Raw genomic sequence first — 17,628 nt, forward strand, 5'->3', positions numbered from 1 at the left:
TATTGAGAAGGTCTGTGTGCTCATCCATTTCGTTTCACTCTTGTGTTCATTCAGAAAAGAACCGCTCCATTGTTATTCGATATAAAAGCAACAATGTAATGAAGTAACATATATATATATATATATATATATATATATATATATATATATATGTATAGAGTAAGTAGAGCTTATTGTTGAGTGTGATATATTGGATATATAGTAGAGTGTTTATGGAGTGGAGCAGTTAAGCAGTTTCTATGTAATTCTTGGGTATGTTAGCAGCAGCCATATAGAGTGATCGAGGTGGAGTCCAATAACTTGAGTTTAGTAAGTTTTTTTCCAGTAATGAAGAAAGCAAAATGCACAGGTAACATTTCATAGTAAAAACGAATCTCACACACTGAGGAAGAGATACAAGACCAATAAACATGCTCTTAGCCATCGCCACGCAGGCAGGGTGGGTATAGCTCTTTGCTTTGCAACTACTTACGTACATTACGTCCCTTTAAAAACATATACTTTGCATCTTATTTTTTTTTTTCTTTTGGACCATGCAGTTTTAAAAAAAAATAGTTGCAAAAATTTAATATATATATTTATATATATATAGAATTTTTTTTGTTGTTTTTCTTTTTTTCATTTTTTTCCATTTTTTTTTTTCTTTAAACACAGGAAAAAGAACTAAACAAAACTGACAGTTCAAGCCAGTGAAATTGAAACCAGAAAGGAGGTAGCTGAAACCTGCTCTGAAAACACCCTCAGGGAATGCCCTAATCCTTCAGGGATTGAAGAGGTAAAAAAAAGCTGCCGTCTTAAATAGATCTTGAACCAGGACAATCCCATTTTCTTTTGCCACACGACCACTACTTTGACACGCTCGGAATAATTTTCTTGCCTACACAGTGCTTCAACAAACGGCTTGCTCGTCTTTCAGCAGCAGCTAGAAAATACTATCCATCCCGTGGGAAATATGACTTTGATGTGTACCCCAACTCATCGGAGACTTCTCAGCAGCATACAGTAAGCAATATCATGCTCGACTGGCCCTCCAATACCATTTTATGACAGCACTGTTCAGGCTATTATAAAACTTGACACAAAACGAAACAAAAGAAACAAAAATACATGGTTGCAATCCCAGCCTTATCCACCACTGGTCTACCCCGAGAATTATGAGCCCCCAATGTATATGTTTATAGTTCACAAAGCAAATGTATTGACTTTAAATGATAATAGCTACGACATGTATTAACAAATATGACAGTCATGAACAATACAATGGTGACATAAAACAAAACGATAAAAAAAAAAAAAAGAACTCAAAGAAATGAGTAAGGGCAGTGTTCTCTAAAAAAGTAAGAAATCCATAAATAACATCTTCATGGATCCAACCTCAATATAATACTGATAAAACCCACTTAATTTACAGACCATCGAAAACCCAACTGAGCAGCTGTTAGAAGACTCCACTGAATGCAATCTAGGATCCACTCTAAAGCAACTACAGACATCCCAGGTCTCGGAGCTTCGCCCTAGGTGGTACCGAAAGGATCTAACCCATCTCAAAGTAGCTGACAGTTTGGTCCCTGTAATTTTTTTTGTAAGGACGAGGCCTGAGGGTGTCATGGCAGGCTAAAGACGAGATTTAAGGCAGACTGGTTGTTTCGGTTGATTTCAACTTGACCTGACACAGTAAGGAGAATGGCTGTATGGGACATAGCAGCAGGAATAGCAGCAACGGTTATGCTCAAACAACTAGTGTTAAGTTTTGGTGGTGTTGGGATAAATGATGTACGTCTGTCATAAGGCAGTTAGATGTCATCCCTAACGGACCTTCCAACAGGAAAAGTGCACAGCTCGAGGTTTGATGGAGAAAGAAACTCTAAAGCTTGCAGCAACTGCAAACCTAAAACATCATCTTCTAGTTTCGTACGTCGCTCCTGTTTCACCCTTGAAGTCTTCACAGTCTACCATCTGCGTAGGGGAAAAAAGGAGGACCCATAGCGTCCAGTCTAACTGGCTGACAATGTGTTTATGGCTTGTATTTTGTCTTCTTCCGGCCATACCACAGCTTAACACTTCAATGATTTCTGTGTTTTGTTCCTTATGGCATTCATCGAATCACAATCCATCAGTTGCAGCTCTTCATTTCTAGAGAAAATGTCAGACTGGTCAGTATGAAATGGTTTCTTTTGGAGAAACGCAATCCAGTTCAGCAGCTATTATAAAAAAATAACAGAGGGAATGTGATGTGTTTTCCAGTCTGCCATCAGTTGTGGTCATGTGAACTGTACAGAATGCTATGCATGGTTTGGACTTTGAGTATTGGGATTGTTTTCCTTAGCATTGGGGTCCAGACATGCGCATCGCTCACAGCCTGCAGGAAACGGGATTACCTGGAAAGAATAGGAGGCAGAAAGGTTAGGTAAATGGTAATCTAATAAGTCAATGGGCAAAATGAATGCCAAGCTCTTACAACATCTAGGGGTATCTTCACTCTTAACCAAATCTACATGCTTTTCTCTTATATAACTCCCATAGACTTTTTAGGGCAGCTGCTTAAACTTTATATAGACTAAACTTCCTCAGGAAATGGACACAGCTTTGGTATTGCCCCTGTAATAAAACATTTTGGCAGTCCCTGGAAAGAGCAGTACAGGAGATGTGCGTGGTGCGCATCAAATCAACCCCGCAACCTCCTATGGTTACTATCTCCACATATAGTTTTAACAAGAACTGACTCTAAGTTTATCTCATCATAGCAGCAAAGCTCCTGATCATGACCTTGTGGAACCAACCCCCCCCCTTCACCATACAAGATTGGCACAACAAAATAGACCAGTTTCATACAGTGTAGGAGATGATGTAGTTGGACGAGTAGAACACACGTTAAGTTCGAAAAACTTTGGGCTCCTTGGTTACAATGTAAACCTCAACTGTCTGCTAAGCAATGCTGTGTCATTCGGCATCTTCAGGTAAATATGTTCTTAATTCCAGGCTGACAGTGTCAAAGAGGCGGGTCTTGTGACACTGTCAGTTCCCGCCTTGCTCTCCGACTGCGCCTCGACTTTCAGTCCTCTACCCCTCCTACTCCAAAATATTTGACAGTTGGAGGAAGCAGACAATGTCCTGAAGATACAACGGCAGCTGAAGAGCAGGGCGGGAACCGACAGCATCACAGACACACCCCTGTGACACTGTCAGCCTGAAATAAAGAGCGTAAGATGCCGAATGACACAGTATGTGATGCTTGTGAGATCTGGAAACTTGAAGCACACATATATGCATATCCCTGCTGTAAGTTTCCCTTTAAGAAGGGCAATTCTTTGACAAAAACTCTCTAACCTTGAAATTGAGAACTACATAACCCTAAATGACCCTCTCGATGTAGTAACAAGCCATTTTTCACTCACAGATACAACCATATTGCTACATCTCTCGTCCTCTCACTTTCGAGATATAAATGTAATCTTTCCTCCACCCATCAGTCTGATGATTATTCCATCTCCATAACACATTCCTGACATATATGAGCATATATGGCTAGAATACGTCCCTACCACGTCCTTCAGCATGTCCTTCAGTAAAAATCTGTACATTACTGTGTGGTCTCGAAAAAACTAAAATTTCTGGAACAGAAGATAGTATTCTGTTTCTCATTTGTCTTTGTCTATAAGGAATCCCTCTGCAAACAAGAACACTCCAGCAGATACGCCCTTTACAGAAAGAAGTTTAATAAAAAACACGCAGTGCTGGTAGTAAACACTAATATTTGGTCCAAGTAAAAATGACCATACTTTAATCTGTCCTCTTCCAATGAAAGAATCAGCTCGGAGCTGCCTGGAAGCTGAGAGAATGGCTGCAGATGCAGGTGCTTTATAACAGTGCCAATTGGCAACCATTCTATTGACATTCAGAAATGTTTTCTTCTAGTTAGTTAGATACATAAAATTACAATTAGAAGGAAACGAAAAGGGTCACAAAAAAGAACGGAGCGAGGAAAAAGTTATAAGACTTGTAAAGCGTCTTCTGCATGCATCCTATGATAGCCAACAAGGGATGGTGCCCAGGCAAGATTACCAGTCTTTTTAAAGCGACTCTGTACCCACAATCTGACCCCCCCCCCCCAAAACCACTTGTACCTTCAGATAGCTGCTTTTAATCCAAGATCTGTCCTGCGGTCCATTCGGCAGGTGATGCACTTATTGTCCTAAAAAAATACTTTTAAACTTGAAGCCCCGTGCCCAAAGGGAGTATCTGTGCCCTAACTTTGCACAACCTCTCTGTCCCTCCTCCCCACCCTCTTCATCATTAAGAATGCTCCAGGCAGATTGCCTACTATTTCCAACCTGTGTCAGCCTGGCACATGGGCTGGATCGTTAAGGACCTGTGCAATGTTCAGCATGGAGAAAATGTTTCAGTGGCATTCCTAATGCTGAACAGGGTGGGGAGGAGGGACGGAGGGGTGGTGCAAAGTAAGGGCACAGATACTCCCATTCAAATTTAAAAGTATTTTTTAAGAACAATAACTGCATCACCTGCCAAACGGACCACAGGACAGATCTTGGATTAAACGCAGCTTTCCGAAGGTACAAGTGGTTTGGGGGGGTCAGATTGTGGGTACAGAGTCGCTTTAAAGGGGTATTTGAGAATTTAAAGTCCGGGCTAATCGATTTTTTTTAACAAGTGCTGGGGAGGGAGAGGATAAAAGAAATACTGTGTTCTTACGTCCTCTGCTTCAGTGCTGGTGGCCATGTACCACCACTCTATTCCCCGGGCCCCTGGCCAATTCCTGGGCTGAGCCAGACCTGGGTCGTGATGTGTGCAGTCCGCTCAGCCAGTCGGTGCCCAAGGTGGGACCCTGCTACGGCCGCTGACTGGCTGAGCGGACCCCACACGTTAATACCTGGGTCCCCTCTCAGACCAGGAAGCAGCCAGAGACCTGGGGACTGGAGCGGCGGTACATGGCTACCAGTGCAGGAGTGGGGGAGCTAAGAACATGTTATTTCTTTTATTTTCTCTCTCTCCAGCACTTCTCCTTTAAGTAATATGTGGCCTATTGCCCAAAAGTTTTTCTTAATTTTTTTTCCTGGTTCCATTCCAATAATTGTTTTTTATTAGCACAGCTATATTAGGGTTTATATTTTATTGCACTTGTTTTGCCACCATTTTGTGTCTCATATAATATATATTTTTTTAATGTCTTAACTTGTTAACTTTTAATGGAATTTATTAACTTTATTTTCAGAAGGACCCTGGCTGCTATGGTAACCCACAGACACCTGATGATCATGTCGCCAGGCTGTCAGTGGAGTCACCGAGCCTCACAGATCCCTTACATGCCATGGTCATGATTCGACCACAGCATGCAAGGGGTTAAACCGTCACAACTGGAGAATCTCTGGTCTTGGCTGTTTTCGACCACAGCATGCAAGGGGTTAAACCGTCACAACTGGTCTTGGCTGTTAGCACAGTGTCCCGTGTCGTACTAATAAAAATAATGCCCTATTATGTCCCAGGAGTCTTAGCTGTATAGTGAAGAATGAGTTGTGTTTATAGCACATTGCCTTGTGCTGAACAATGCCACAGGCAAAGGAGCAGACAGAGTGAATACAACTGCAAGGATGGATGGGATAAGGATTTGAGGGAAAGCAATGCATTGTGACATTTATAGTAATGAGAGTGATTACCTGGTATAGGAAGAGATGACTATGAATATAGGAAATAGATTTCTGGTGGTTTAGTTGTTGTCAGAGTACTCCTTTAATATTATTTTATCATATACAAAACTGACATGTTTTCCCTCAAAATATCCTTTGCATATTAGCAGCTATAAGGTTTCCACAGGACACAAAGATACAACAAGATTTGACCTTACCTCTTTTGTCTTAACGGTGGAGACGCAACAATCCCCTCCATCATAGTCGCAAAAAGCCCAGTTGTTTGCCCCATCACAATAACTGTCTGCAATAAATGGCTGAAATATAACAATATTAAATGATTACATTTTTATTCTTGATTTTTTTCTTTTCTTGTAGAAACCAAATTTACAGAAACACAAATTTTACAAGGGTAAATTCACACACAGCAGATCTGATCCAGTGATCAGTGATTCATGTCTGAAAGTCTCTGCAGCAAATCGGTTAGGTGTGAACATAGTCTAACTGCGGAAGCAATAGAGCTGACCCCAAGATGGGTGAGTATATGCAGAATGGGTCACCATGTGCAAAATATAAATCATTCCCTTAACCACACACCGTCTTTTTATGGCCATTTGTCTTTTCGGACGGCCGTCATTTTTAGGCCAAATATCAGCCGCTATTTTATATTGAGGCCATTATTTATACAATCATGGCTGACATTAGAAAATAATGGCCTTTATTTGGGCTCAAAATGACGTTAAACGGCTAAAAAAAGGTGTGCGTATGCTAACGCATTCAGATTTGTCAAACTGATTTTCAACCACAGAAATTTCTGAAAGAAATCTATTATATTCTGATAATCAGGCTGTATAAAACAGCCAGTGAACACTCCTTGCTTGGCTGATAAGATTTTTTGTGTGGCCATCGAAATTATCATTATTGCCGTATGTTGTAGGTAAACAGAGGATGTGCGTCTGACAATTATGAATTGAAGGGGAAGCACGAATGATCAAGTGATTGTTTGGGCAGCCTAGACTCACTAAATGAGCAAATGATCGCTGATCAAAGGGATTGGTGCTTGTTTTAAGGGTAGTGTCAACTCTTCTAGAAAGGGCTTAAAGTGAATCTGTAACCCCTGACCACTTGCCAAGCTGATGGCACTGCTGGATAGATATTAATGAAAGTATTCAGAACATACCTTTTTTTTTTTTTTTTTTTTAACCTGTGTCTGCGTTTTTGTTTTCATATAAAAAAAACCTTTACTTGGACTATGAATGGTGTCAAAGACGTGGAGCTTATTATTCTCTGGACTCTAGAACCTCCACCTAAAACTCACTGTGCTGTATGCAGAGTGCACATGGCTGATTATGTAAGAGGCAGGTATAAAGCACGGTAAGGCATTGCGGCACTAGGGCGAAGAGACACCATCCGCCTCTTTGACACCATTTACAGCCCAAAATACAGACTCAATTTATATCTATTCAGCGGTGCCATCAGCTCAGTAGGTGGTCAAGGGATCACAGATTCACTTTAAAGGGAGTATGTCACTAGGCTTAAGGTGCCTTAAATGAGGGCAGTATAAACTAGTGAGAGAAATGCTGAACAGATCGGTGTGTTACTTACATAATTTTGTTCAGCTGTTCTCCTAATATGCAGAAGAATAGAATTCTTGCCACACCCCTACCCCGCCCTCCCGATGCTGATTGACAGTTGACTGCCTATACACAGCATGGATAGATAACTGCCAATCAGCAGCTGGTGGGCGGAGTTTTGTGCTTCTTATTATTATCCAGGACTACTGGGCTCACACATATAATTAAGAGGACTACTTATTGTCCATGTTATTCAGGAGGATATCTCTGGATCAGCTGCACAGAACAATGTAAGTCATACATCATTCTGTTCAACTTCTCTGTAACTGTTTTAGGCTGCCCTTAGATAGGACAGCATAAACCTACTGACAGAGTTTTAAACAGTGTATATTACACATAACTGTGACGGCTTTAACCATAATACAGTATTTGTAATACATATAAAGCACAAGCAATGGTGGCTCACCTCACATCTCTTGATACAACGAAGCTCTTCTGGGAGTGGATACCATTTCTTTCTTCCTGTACAAATAATTTTCTATTAAAAAAAAAGCAAAATGTTTATTGTAATCATATATGTTATAATAGTGTGAAACACAGGTAAATGACATAATGCACAATTTCAATCTCTTATACCTTGAAAATATCCAAGGAAGCAAAGTAAACTATTACTTAGGGATGAGTGAGCTTCGCAGGAATTGTCATTTGAATCCTGTTGCCTGGAGAAAGTAGTTGCAGCCCGAGGACTGCCTGGAAAACGTGGATACAGCCCTGGGTACTCCCAGTTTCCCAGGACTGGATCCATCTTTTTCCAGCACCTGAGGAGGAGCGGCACGGAGCAGAGAAGACTTCAAAACCCCACAGCCTGATGAGCAGAATCCCTATAGGAACAAAGCACTTCATTCCTACTGTAGATTCACTCATCTCTACTCACAATCTAAATTGACCTATCTGTATGTTCTGGGTGTTGGAGAAAACCCATGTAAACATGGAGAGAACATACAAACTCTTTGCAGATGTTGCCCTTGATAGTGCTAACCAGGGGCAGATTAACTTTACCTTGGGTCCCGGGCTGTTCACCAATCTTGCCCCCCCAAACCCACTGTAACTATGGCGGCACTAGCTTTAGTCTTTTTCTTCCATAATGCAGCCTGTAAAGGACCTGTGGTGACATCATTGTCACATGATAAGGTCCTTCAGTATGTTCTCTAATGTTACTGCATTGTCTCCTGGTTACAGTTTTGCCTTGATTTGTACAAAATTGAGGTAAAAATCAGCGATATTTATGCAAATCATAGCAAAACTGTAGCCTGGAGATACACCACTGAAAGTATAAGTCTGTTTGGGGGGCCGTGGGCTCCCCAGGAGCTCAGGGCCCCTGGTTACTGCCCAAAATGGACCTATTATAATCCACTACTGGTGCTAACCACTGAGCCACCATGCTGCCCGATTTTGAAGTTTCTGTCATTATAAGTAACTCTTAACATGTCACAAATGTGTGGCAAAAGTTTTGATCAAGGTCTAAGTATTAAGACACCCCCCCCCCCCACACTTCACCTGGCTATACCTAGAGGTTAGTAGAGGTCTTAACATGCTCATAGATAAACTATGGTCGGCCAGTGCAGGAATAGGGCTGTGTCTATACTGCCAGGGTCCTAAACACTCATAAAACTAATGTGAAGAGTGTATCCACCTTCACTGCTGCAAGAGCTTCCCTTGGCCTTGTTTTTACACACCAGCATCAGACAAGCCCTCTTTCCTTACAAACATTGAATTTCTATTTGAATTGCTAATAAAAGTCTCTAAGCCTGTAAGAATTTCTGGAATGCATCAAAGATTTATTTTTTTTTTTTTTTGGGGGGGGGGGGGGGGGGATATGAACTGTTTATATTAAGCATGTGGGATGCAATTCATGACCGTTCTCAGTATCACTCATATTGTACACATGGCATGGTGCCCAATCTAGACCTTAGCCAGTCCCGTTCTCCTTCACTTTAGTAGGACTTTACAAAACTTAGGCAGTAGCATATTATTTGTATGATGCGGTACCCTGGATATTGTGACAAAGATGTCCTATGATTGTATTCTCCTGCTTCAGCCTCTCCAGAATTCCAGTAATCAGCATCACTAATCCCTTTCATCTATTAGGATGCAGATGCAGAGATATTATTTAGTATGGATTAACCACTAGACTCCACCATGGATACTGGTGTTGACCACTGGGACAACATGGGGAGAGTTATCAAGAACATCGTACTCATATGTCGGTCGCTAGTGCTGGGATCCCGGTGGCGCAGTCCTTTTTCTGAAACTGCGCCCGGTTCTCGTGCCGCCCCCCAGTATGATGATATCCCCTCCCACGGCTCCATTAGAATTCTTGGAACTGCATCACAGAGGGGAGGGGATATGTTTTCAATGGGGAGGGGGCGGCGGGCCGTCCCTTGTGTATAGAGCCGGGCCGGTGCATGACAAAAGAACGTCGTCGAGCGTGGGGCCTGGGAGGCAGCTGTCATGTCACGAACCAGCTGATGGACTGCCTGCTCAGCCAGTCAGTGACTGTGGGGGGGGGGGGGGCCGTCCATGAGCCCGGATAGGACTTTTCCCCCATGTCTTAACGTCATGACAACTCGGGGGAAAATGCCTTCCGACTGAGGTCCTGTGGGCAGTCCCGCTGCTTACCACGGGCATAAGGAGAGGCAAGTTCCTACCGTGTTACCCCGAAAATAAGACGGTGCCTTATATTCCCCCCCAAAACAGGCACTATGTCCTATTTTCGGGGGATGTCTTATTTCTCTCCCCCTGGTGGTGGTGGTGGGGCAGAGGGAGAGAAATAAGACACCTCCCTATGCTTTAACGATGATTGACGTTTGATCATGCCTTCAAACACATGGAAAGATTATCGGTTAATTTCAAACAATATAACAATTTTTCTGTGTGACAGGGCCCTCACTGTGCAGCATTTCTTTCCACACCTACTCATAATGTTCGCACAGCACTATGTAAAAATTTGAGACCCCCATGACACATAATAAGAATGAGTGCCTCCATATGACTGGAGACTGTGATTAGAAACCGGTCCAGGACAGAAATTGTGCATAATGTGCCCTTTTTTTTCATATCACGTCTTTTGATGATATTCAGATGTACAAATATATTGTGACTCTATTTCGCTCTTAGGCCAGATACTGCAGTAGATGATACTTGGTACTTAATCACTAAAATTGATATGCCCTTTATGAGTCAGGCACACCACATCACTAATTCTTTGGAAGTAAATAGAATAAATGAGAACAAGTAAGGTCAGTGAAGAGGGTGTCTCCAGACGACGCATGATGCATTATAATTCCCTTTGCGACATGGCGAGTTGCACCTCATTTATTTTCATGCAGCCACTCAAACTGTCCTCTGTCTGAAAGTAATAGACATCAGATCCTATTATAGGATGACATCAGCATAGTAAAACAATCTAATTCTATCATTAGATTTAGAACTTAGCCAGGTGCCACGGGGACTCATGACAATTTTGTATTTCCTAAATACGTCACGACGTCATCCCTCACCACTCGGTGGGTTGCGGAAATTTCTAACATATCTCTGGTTTTATTTAATTTTCATATCTTTTAAAATGCATTACCAGCTGTATACAATTTCTAATGCTGAAAATGGTATGAGAGCGTAAAATATCTTCAAGTTATCTCATAAGTATTATAGTGACATAAGGTCTTGTGACTGCGTTTATCTGTGGCTGTAGGCTATAGTGAGGTTTGGTGCAAAGTCACATCAGACAGGGCAACTGAGACTAAAACAGAAGAGGGGTTGTTGATTGGGTTTTTAAAAAAAATAAAGAATAAAAGAGACGACTACTTAAAGAGGATTGCCCACCGATAATACTTATCACTTATCCACATGATGGGAGATCAATGTCTGATTGGTGGGAGTCCATCACCAATTACAGAACTGGGGGGTTTTGTGTCCTCCTAGTTGAATGAAATGGTGGCCAAACTTGCATAATGATTCTTTACTCAACTCTATGGGCGTGATGAGGATAGCCAAGTATTGTACCCAGCTATATGTCAGCTGAAGGGATTGGCTATGGCACCTCCATTCTCATAACCGGTGGGTGTCCTTATAAGTGATGATGAGTGTTGTTGGTGAAAAAAACCCCTGCCATTTAATCAAGTAACAGATCCAATAACATCTTGTCACTTATATGATTACAATCCCCTCGGGCATTTGAGTAGTCGTGTCCCCATCTATCATTACACAGGAGTTGACCTGGTCTTTATTGTTCTCAGCTACTGTAAATAAAAACCACTACACCAAGAGAAATAGTGTAATGCAATTCACCACACATGGGTGTATTGGGGCCAAAGCTGACCATACATTTAAAGGTTTGGCCGACAACTATATCCCCATACATATGACTGCATTCTCTGTCCCTCCCAAAACAATGGGGAACATCCAACATGTATGACCCTTTACTTGACATCATCAGTCGGTGGAGAGAAGGGAGGCCACACTTTAGACAGTTGGCTGACTTTAGTCTGAATTGGATGGGGACTTTAAAGGACAACTGCGGCGCTGATAAAAAAAAAAAAATGAACTGAAGCTCTAGTTGGTGTCTTCATTTTTTCTTCACTTACTGTTTGGGCTTTCCCATGATGCACTTTGTCTCCTGTGATGTCTAACTGACTCTGGCTGAGCAAGCTGTAAGCCATCTAACAGTTTAATCAGAGCTGAGCAACCTGAGTCATCTGACAAATGAAGGCTGGCTTAACAGGGCTTAGACCCGCCTCCCTCTTGATGATGTCATTGTCACAAAATGGCTTCCACAGAACAGCCTGGGGTCAACAGTCATTAGGTTAGAATGAGTTTACTTCACTTCCTGGTGGGGGGTTGAGGGGGGAAAAGATAGGGAAGGGGGGCAGGGGGTGATTGAAGCATATTACAAAGTTATATCACTTTGTAATGTGTTTCAATTACTGGGGAAAAGATTTTCACCAGAGTATCCCTTTAAGATAGTGATTTCCTATTACTGTGTATGGTGTCATGACCAAAATGAGGAAATGTTTCCTAAATATAAAAAATTCACCCTATTATGTTGGGAATAGATTTACCAAGAGCCATCTTACCAGAATCAGTGAGCTGGACATGTTGGAAAATTTGGCCAATCCCTTTGATTTCCTTATAGGAATTAGGCAGAGTTTGGACCCTACTATTTGGAGGGCATCAACCACCCAACCAGGACCCAATCTGTTGTTGGCATATCATTGAAAAGAAACCTTTTTTTTTTTTTTTATAATCACATAAATGGATGAACATATCCATCAGCGGGTTGTACACCATTTCAAATATTCTGGACTAACCTACCTGCACCCTTTTCGGATTCATCCAGTGCTGCAGGTTTCTTTCCGTCACGTTTGTGGGCATTATGACCACTTCTTTCTTTTCTTCCTCCAAACAAGTGACGTTGCATTCAGCTCCTTTTTTAAACAGACAAAATAAACATACAATGAGCAATCCTTCTGTATATACATAGGTTGCTATACAGTATGGTGCAAAAGATTTAGGAATGTATGGGAAAATGCTGCAAAGTACCTCTGCATCTTATTGGCTCCAAATTTCTACTGTGCAGCGAGACAATAACCCCAGCATTCTAAAAGCCCTATTACGTGGAGCCATAACCTGCCCAATCTAGCCAATTCACTCTGTATAATAAAGACAATGATCAGCTGAAGAAACGATAATCAACAGATTGTTGTCTTTCAACATGTTGAAAAATAATTGTCCGCTGATAATTGTGTAAAAAAATATAATACACTTTATACATACCTGTCCACACTCCCGGGTCTTCACCTGGCTTTTGCCTGCTACATGCAGCCACTGCTGGAGCTTCTGAGACAGTCTCTGAAGTGACAGGAAGCTCAGCCAATCACTCGCCGCAATGCTGTGCCTGTCGGTCAGTGATTGGCTGAGCCACCTGTCACTTCAGAGATGGATTTAGTGGTGACTCTGGTCAACTGGGAAAAGGCAAGAGGACATCGGGGAGTGTGGACATGTAAATATGTTTATTATTTTCTATATACAGCAAGGACTGCATGGACATCGCTAACGATGTTCGTGCAGCCCTTGCCACATGATAGTTAAGCTGTGTAATAGGCTCTGTAAACTGTAATCTAGATCAGTGTTCATTTAGTCTGCAAATCAGGCCATGTAAAACGGCAACATTTTTTTCACACCTGCCTAAAACTTTTGCACTATTCTGTAATATATATATATATATATATATATATATATATATATATATATATATATATAATTTATTTATTTTTTTACTTTTATTTTGTACTATATAAAAACTTCCGCCACCTAGTTTGTATCTCACGGCTAGACTGTAGATTTTTCCCATTTCCCATATACTTTTTTTTATAAACTGCTAATGTATATTGGGTACTAATCTTTAGCATACTTTACATTTGCACAGATTATACGCATCTACCGATTATGCCAAAGGGAGCTATTTTTGGTTTCTGGCTCACAAGTCATGATCCCCCTGGTATGTGATTAATATGATTACTGTGTCATTATGAAAATGGAGAAATCTCCTGTTATGTATAGGTGCTGCATTAATGGAAGGTCTGGGGCCACACTACTGTGACTCACCATTTTATTACCGCACACTGAGCTCATCTCGGTTTCAGCTACTACCCTCCAGAGATATATAGAACTGGATTTGTGAGGTGTGCATTTACAGTACAGAAATAAGAATGGCTGAAAACTAGCTGTGCTTCCAGGCACATTTTACTTTACAACACCTTTTACTTGGCAAAACCCCTGATACAAATAGCGGATCTTTTACACCGTAAATCCAGCCTGCTTTCAATCAGGAATCAGGGCGACTCAATCACTGAAGATCTAAATATATATTTTTTTTGCATTTGCCACAAAGGAGTAAGAAAAAATCACGTGGAAAGTGAAGAACGTTTATCTAAAAATACTCATTTGACTTTAGACTTTTATTATCCAGATGTATTGGGATTGAAGTTTAACACATAAGGGCACTGCTTTATAGTATACTGACCATTCTGGTAAAATCACAAGTAAAGGTAATCTATCAGCTGTACTGTATATCATGCCCAGCACTGCAGACCTGGGCAATAGGGAGATAAAGCCAAAGATCTTTTAGTCGATGGATGTTTGCAAAGTTTTAAAATTATGTTTTACTTCTAAGCTCAGGTATCATAGAGAAGGTGTTTAGCTGCAGCATGCAGGCCTCTCCCTTCTTCCCTGGCCTGTATGATTGATGTACAGAGCCTAGGGCTGGTAGCAAAGCAGGGAAGGAGGAGGTGAGCATGCAGCAGCTCAGCACAGACTCTATACTTGAGCTTAGAAGTAAAACATGATTTTATAACTTTGCATAATCAGCTAACGGGTGTTACTTGTTTTATTGCTACATCAACCCATGTATGCAGCTCTGAACATGTTATACAGCTGACAGATTCCCTTAAAATGTTGTAAAAGCGTATTAGAAGAGTATGTATCGCATGTTTATTCTTAGTGTGGTGTAAGACTAGTGAAATATGCCCTTAAAGTAATTTTTAAGCCAGGAACCTTTTTTTTTTTTTTTTTTTTTTTTTTAGCAATGCCAGGGGAAGGGGTTGGTGAAAACAATAACATCCACTTACCCTCCCGGCTCCAGCGCTGCCGCAGGCATTCCACTTCTCCAGTCCCCTGGTGTCTGGTCGCTTCCTGGTCTTTAGATGGGACTTTAGACATGACGTGGAAGGCACAGCTATTCAGCGCCAGAGGCGCTCACAGTATACAGATACTTAGAAGGGAAACCTGCAAACTGAATTCTGAATTTAAATTCCCTAAACCACTTCACTTTGTACCTTCCACATGGACTTACCTATTTCATATCCTTGTCCACAGTCAATCACCAATAGGTCAACAGCAGAAAGATGGGGAGGTTCACATGGTCCTTTGATGGAGTCACATAGTTGAAAACTTCCACTCCAAGTTCCATCCTTTTGACAGCGGATAATATTATGTCCAAGGTCCTGTAATGAGAAATAGCATAGACAAGCATTCAGAAAACAATATGAGTTATAATACAGTTAATGTGTTTAACCTTTTAAGTCCTGATTCACACATACTTTGTGTTTTTTGCCTTAAAACGTTTGTCTGGTATTTATAGTTGCAGTTGTTTAGAAAATAATAAGCATCCTATACTTACCTGTCCAAACACCTCTGGTGTCCTACTGGTGGTGTCTCCGGTGTTCCCACTGACTGCAGATGCTTCACTTCAGTTTTGAAATGGACTCCCATTGCTAGTGACAGCTCCCTCAGCCAATCACAGGTCACAGTGCTTTCCGATCTCAGCTAGTGATTGGCTGAGCAGGCTGTCACTCCTGTGACGGGTCTGTCTCGAAAGTGGGGCATCTGTAGTCAGTGGGGGACATCGGAGACACCACCAGCAGGGCACCAGAAGAGTACGGAGAGGTAAGTATAAGATGTTTATTATTTTCTATATGACTGCACCTATATAGGAAAAATTTACTAGCACCATATAACCTCTTTAAATAATGTTCATGTACATGGGGTCTCAAAAAAAAAAATTTATATGTTTCTTTTTTTAAAGCAGGGAATAAAAAAGTTATGTAAGAAATATGTTGCAAACTACAAAAAAAACCCGACCCTAAAAACACAATCCCCCCCCCCCCCACATAAACATAAAAACAATATAAAAAACATTGTAGGTTCTATATAGAGTTCTACACTTTGGGCAATCCCTAAGTATTAGAAGGGTCTTTTTACAATTAACAGATCACAAAGTGTCACTCAGATATGAGCTGTAACCTATTGGTAAACCTTGGAGTAAGTTTTCACTCTCCCTGCAGCGCCCCCACAGGAAAGAATTTAACATTACCAATCATATCAATGCTAGGTAGGACAAGATTTGTCCTTCGAGGCAATGGACATCCTTTGTATTAGCTGTATACTCTACCTAAGAGATGAAGATCCTGCACCCTTCTATTTAAAGGGTATTCCGGAGAATTTTTGTTACTACATTGCTTTAATAAAGTTCTAATAACTTTAAAATAAAACTTTATTTAGTAATCAAATGTTAATTATCCACCATGAATATGAGCAATTAATAGGTTAAATGTCTGCCGCCTCTAAAGACTTACTGACTGGTTATTGCCTTCATTGCATTGAAGTCGACATTCACTGTTGTACTGAAATCCACTGGTGCACTGGTACAGCCCCATGAATATAATAGGAGGAGGTTCGCACATTACGGGAACACATTCTCCAAGCTGCCAGCCCCCATCCTTATTGCATTGGATTTTAAATGCCTTCCTACCCCAAAGGAACAAAAAAACATAAGCAAATGTGAGTATGGGGATTACATATGACTATTTCTTAGAAACATAGAGGGTAAATTACAAATGCCTTACTTCCTTATCTTCTTTGTTGAATCGGGTACGTGATATCCCACCTTACACTTATACTTGCAGGAAGACCCCACCTTGTGGCCATTCGAACGGCAGCGTGATGTCTGCAGATCAGCATTGGGCAGAGGTGGCGGTTTCAAGCACATAAGTTCACAGATGGCTTCCGGAAATGACCAGAGACCGTCCTCCAAGCATGTTAATGTATTTTTCGTACCTAAAAGATGGTAAAGTTAGGTAGAAAATTATTATTTTCAAATCAACCTTATTGTTTACAACCAGATAAAAAAAAAGTTGATCAGCAATTTTTGAGCCCTATTCCGGCTTATTATATTATTATCCAGTTTATCCAGATATCTTACTTGCATCAATCCCGTCTTCTTGGGTCTATGGGTTGGCGAGTAGAGGAGAAAGAGTAAGTGTAGTAACACAATTAATGTATTCAGAAAGTCTTCAGAAAGACCCTTTTGCTCTTAGGGAATGTGCACACTACGGAATACCAACGGAATACCCGTTGCGGATTCTGCAGCTCACACCAGCTCGCGGATGCTGGCAGCCGTGCGCATCTGTCCCATAGTGCCATAGACTCCATTCTATGGTTTGCCAGATTCCGCCGTCTGCCCAAAGAATAAACCCGCTCATTCTTCGGGCAGATGGCAGAATCTGTCAAACCATAGAATGAAGTCAATGGGAGCAGCGGAGATGCGAGCGGCTCCATCCAGCTTTGAGTCCTGGTTTTCCAAACTTCTTCAGTTTGAGAATTATGGAACTTGGGAACTGTAAGTGCAGCAGAAATGTGCGTGTCCCCTTCTCCAGATCTGTGCCCCTACACAATCCTATCTCTGAGCACTACTGGCACCTCTTTACTCCTCCTAAGATTGGTTTTGCTCTGATATACATTGTCTACAAAACCTTATATAGACAGGGGCGTATCTTTCCAAATCTTGTCCAATCAGC

General features: G+C 41.3%; 1 protein-coding gene across 2 annotated transcripts in view; it reads right to left on the reverse strand.

Moving 5' to 3' along the window:
- Positions 1-616: 616 nt before the first annotated feature.
- PAPPA (pappalysin 1) overlaps positions 617-17,628 on the reverse strand; it is a 224,891-nt gene continuing 207,879 nt past the window's right edge. For both annotated transcript variants that reach the window (XM_069985507.1, XM_069985506.1), the window contains exons 16-22: positions 16,678-16,888; positions 16,408-16,579; positions 15,126-15,276; positions 12,587-12,699; positions 7,683-7,754; positions 5,861-5,959; positions 617-2,378 (exon numbers count right to left, since the gene is read on the reverse strand). In XM_069985507.1, the coding sequence (XP_069841608.1) occupies positions 2,283-2,378; positions 5,861-5,959; positions 7,683-7,754; positions 12,587-12,699; positions 15,126-15,276; positions 16,408-16,579; positions 16,678-16,888 (914 nt within the window). In that variant the 3' untranslated portion in view covers positions 617-2,282. The remainder of the gene's footprint in view (positions 2,379-5,860; positions 5,960-7,682; positions 7,755-12,586; positions 12,700-15,125; positions 15,277-16,407; positions 16,580-16,677; positions 16,889-17,628) is intronic.

This window comes from Dendropsophus ebraccatus, chromosome 10 (genome assembly GCF_027789765.1).
Source record: "Dendropsophus ebraccatus isolate aDenEbr1 chromosome 10, aDenEbr1.pat, whole genome shotgun sequence".
NCBI lineage: Eukaryota > Metazoa > Chordata > Amphibia > Anura > Hylidae > Dendropsophus > Dendropsophus ebraccatus.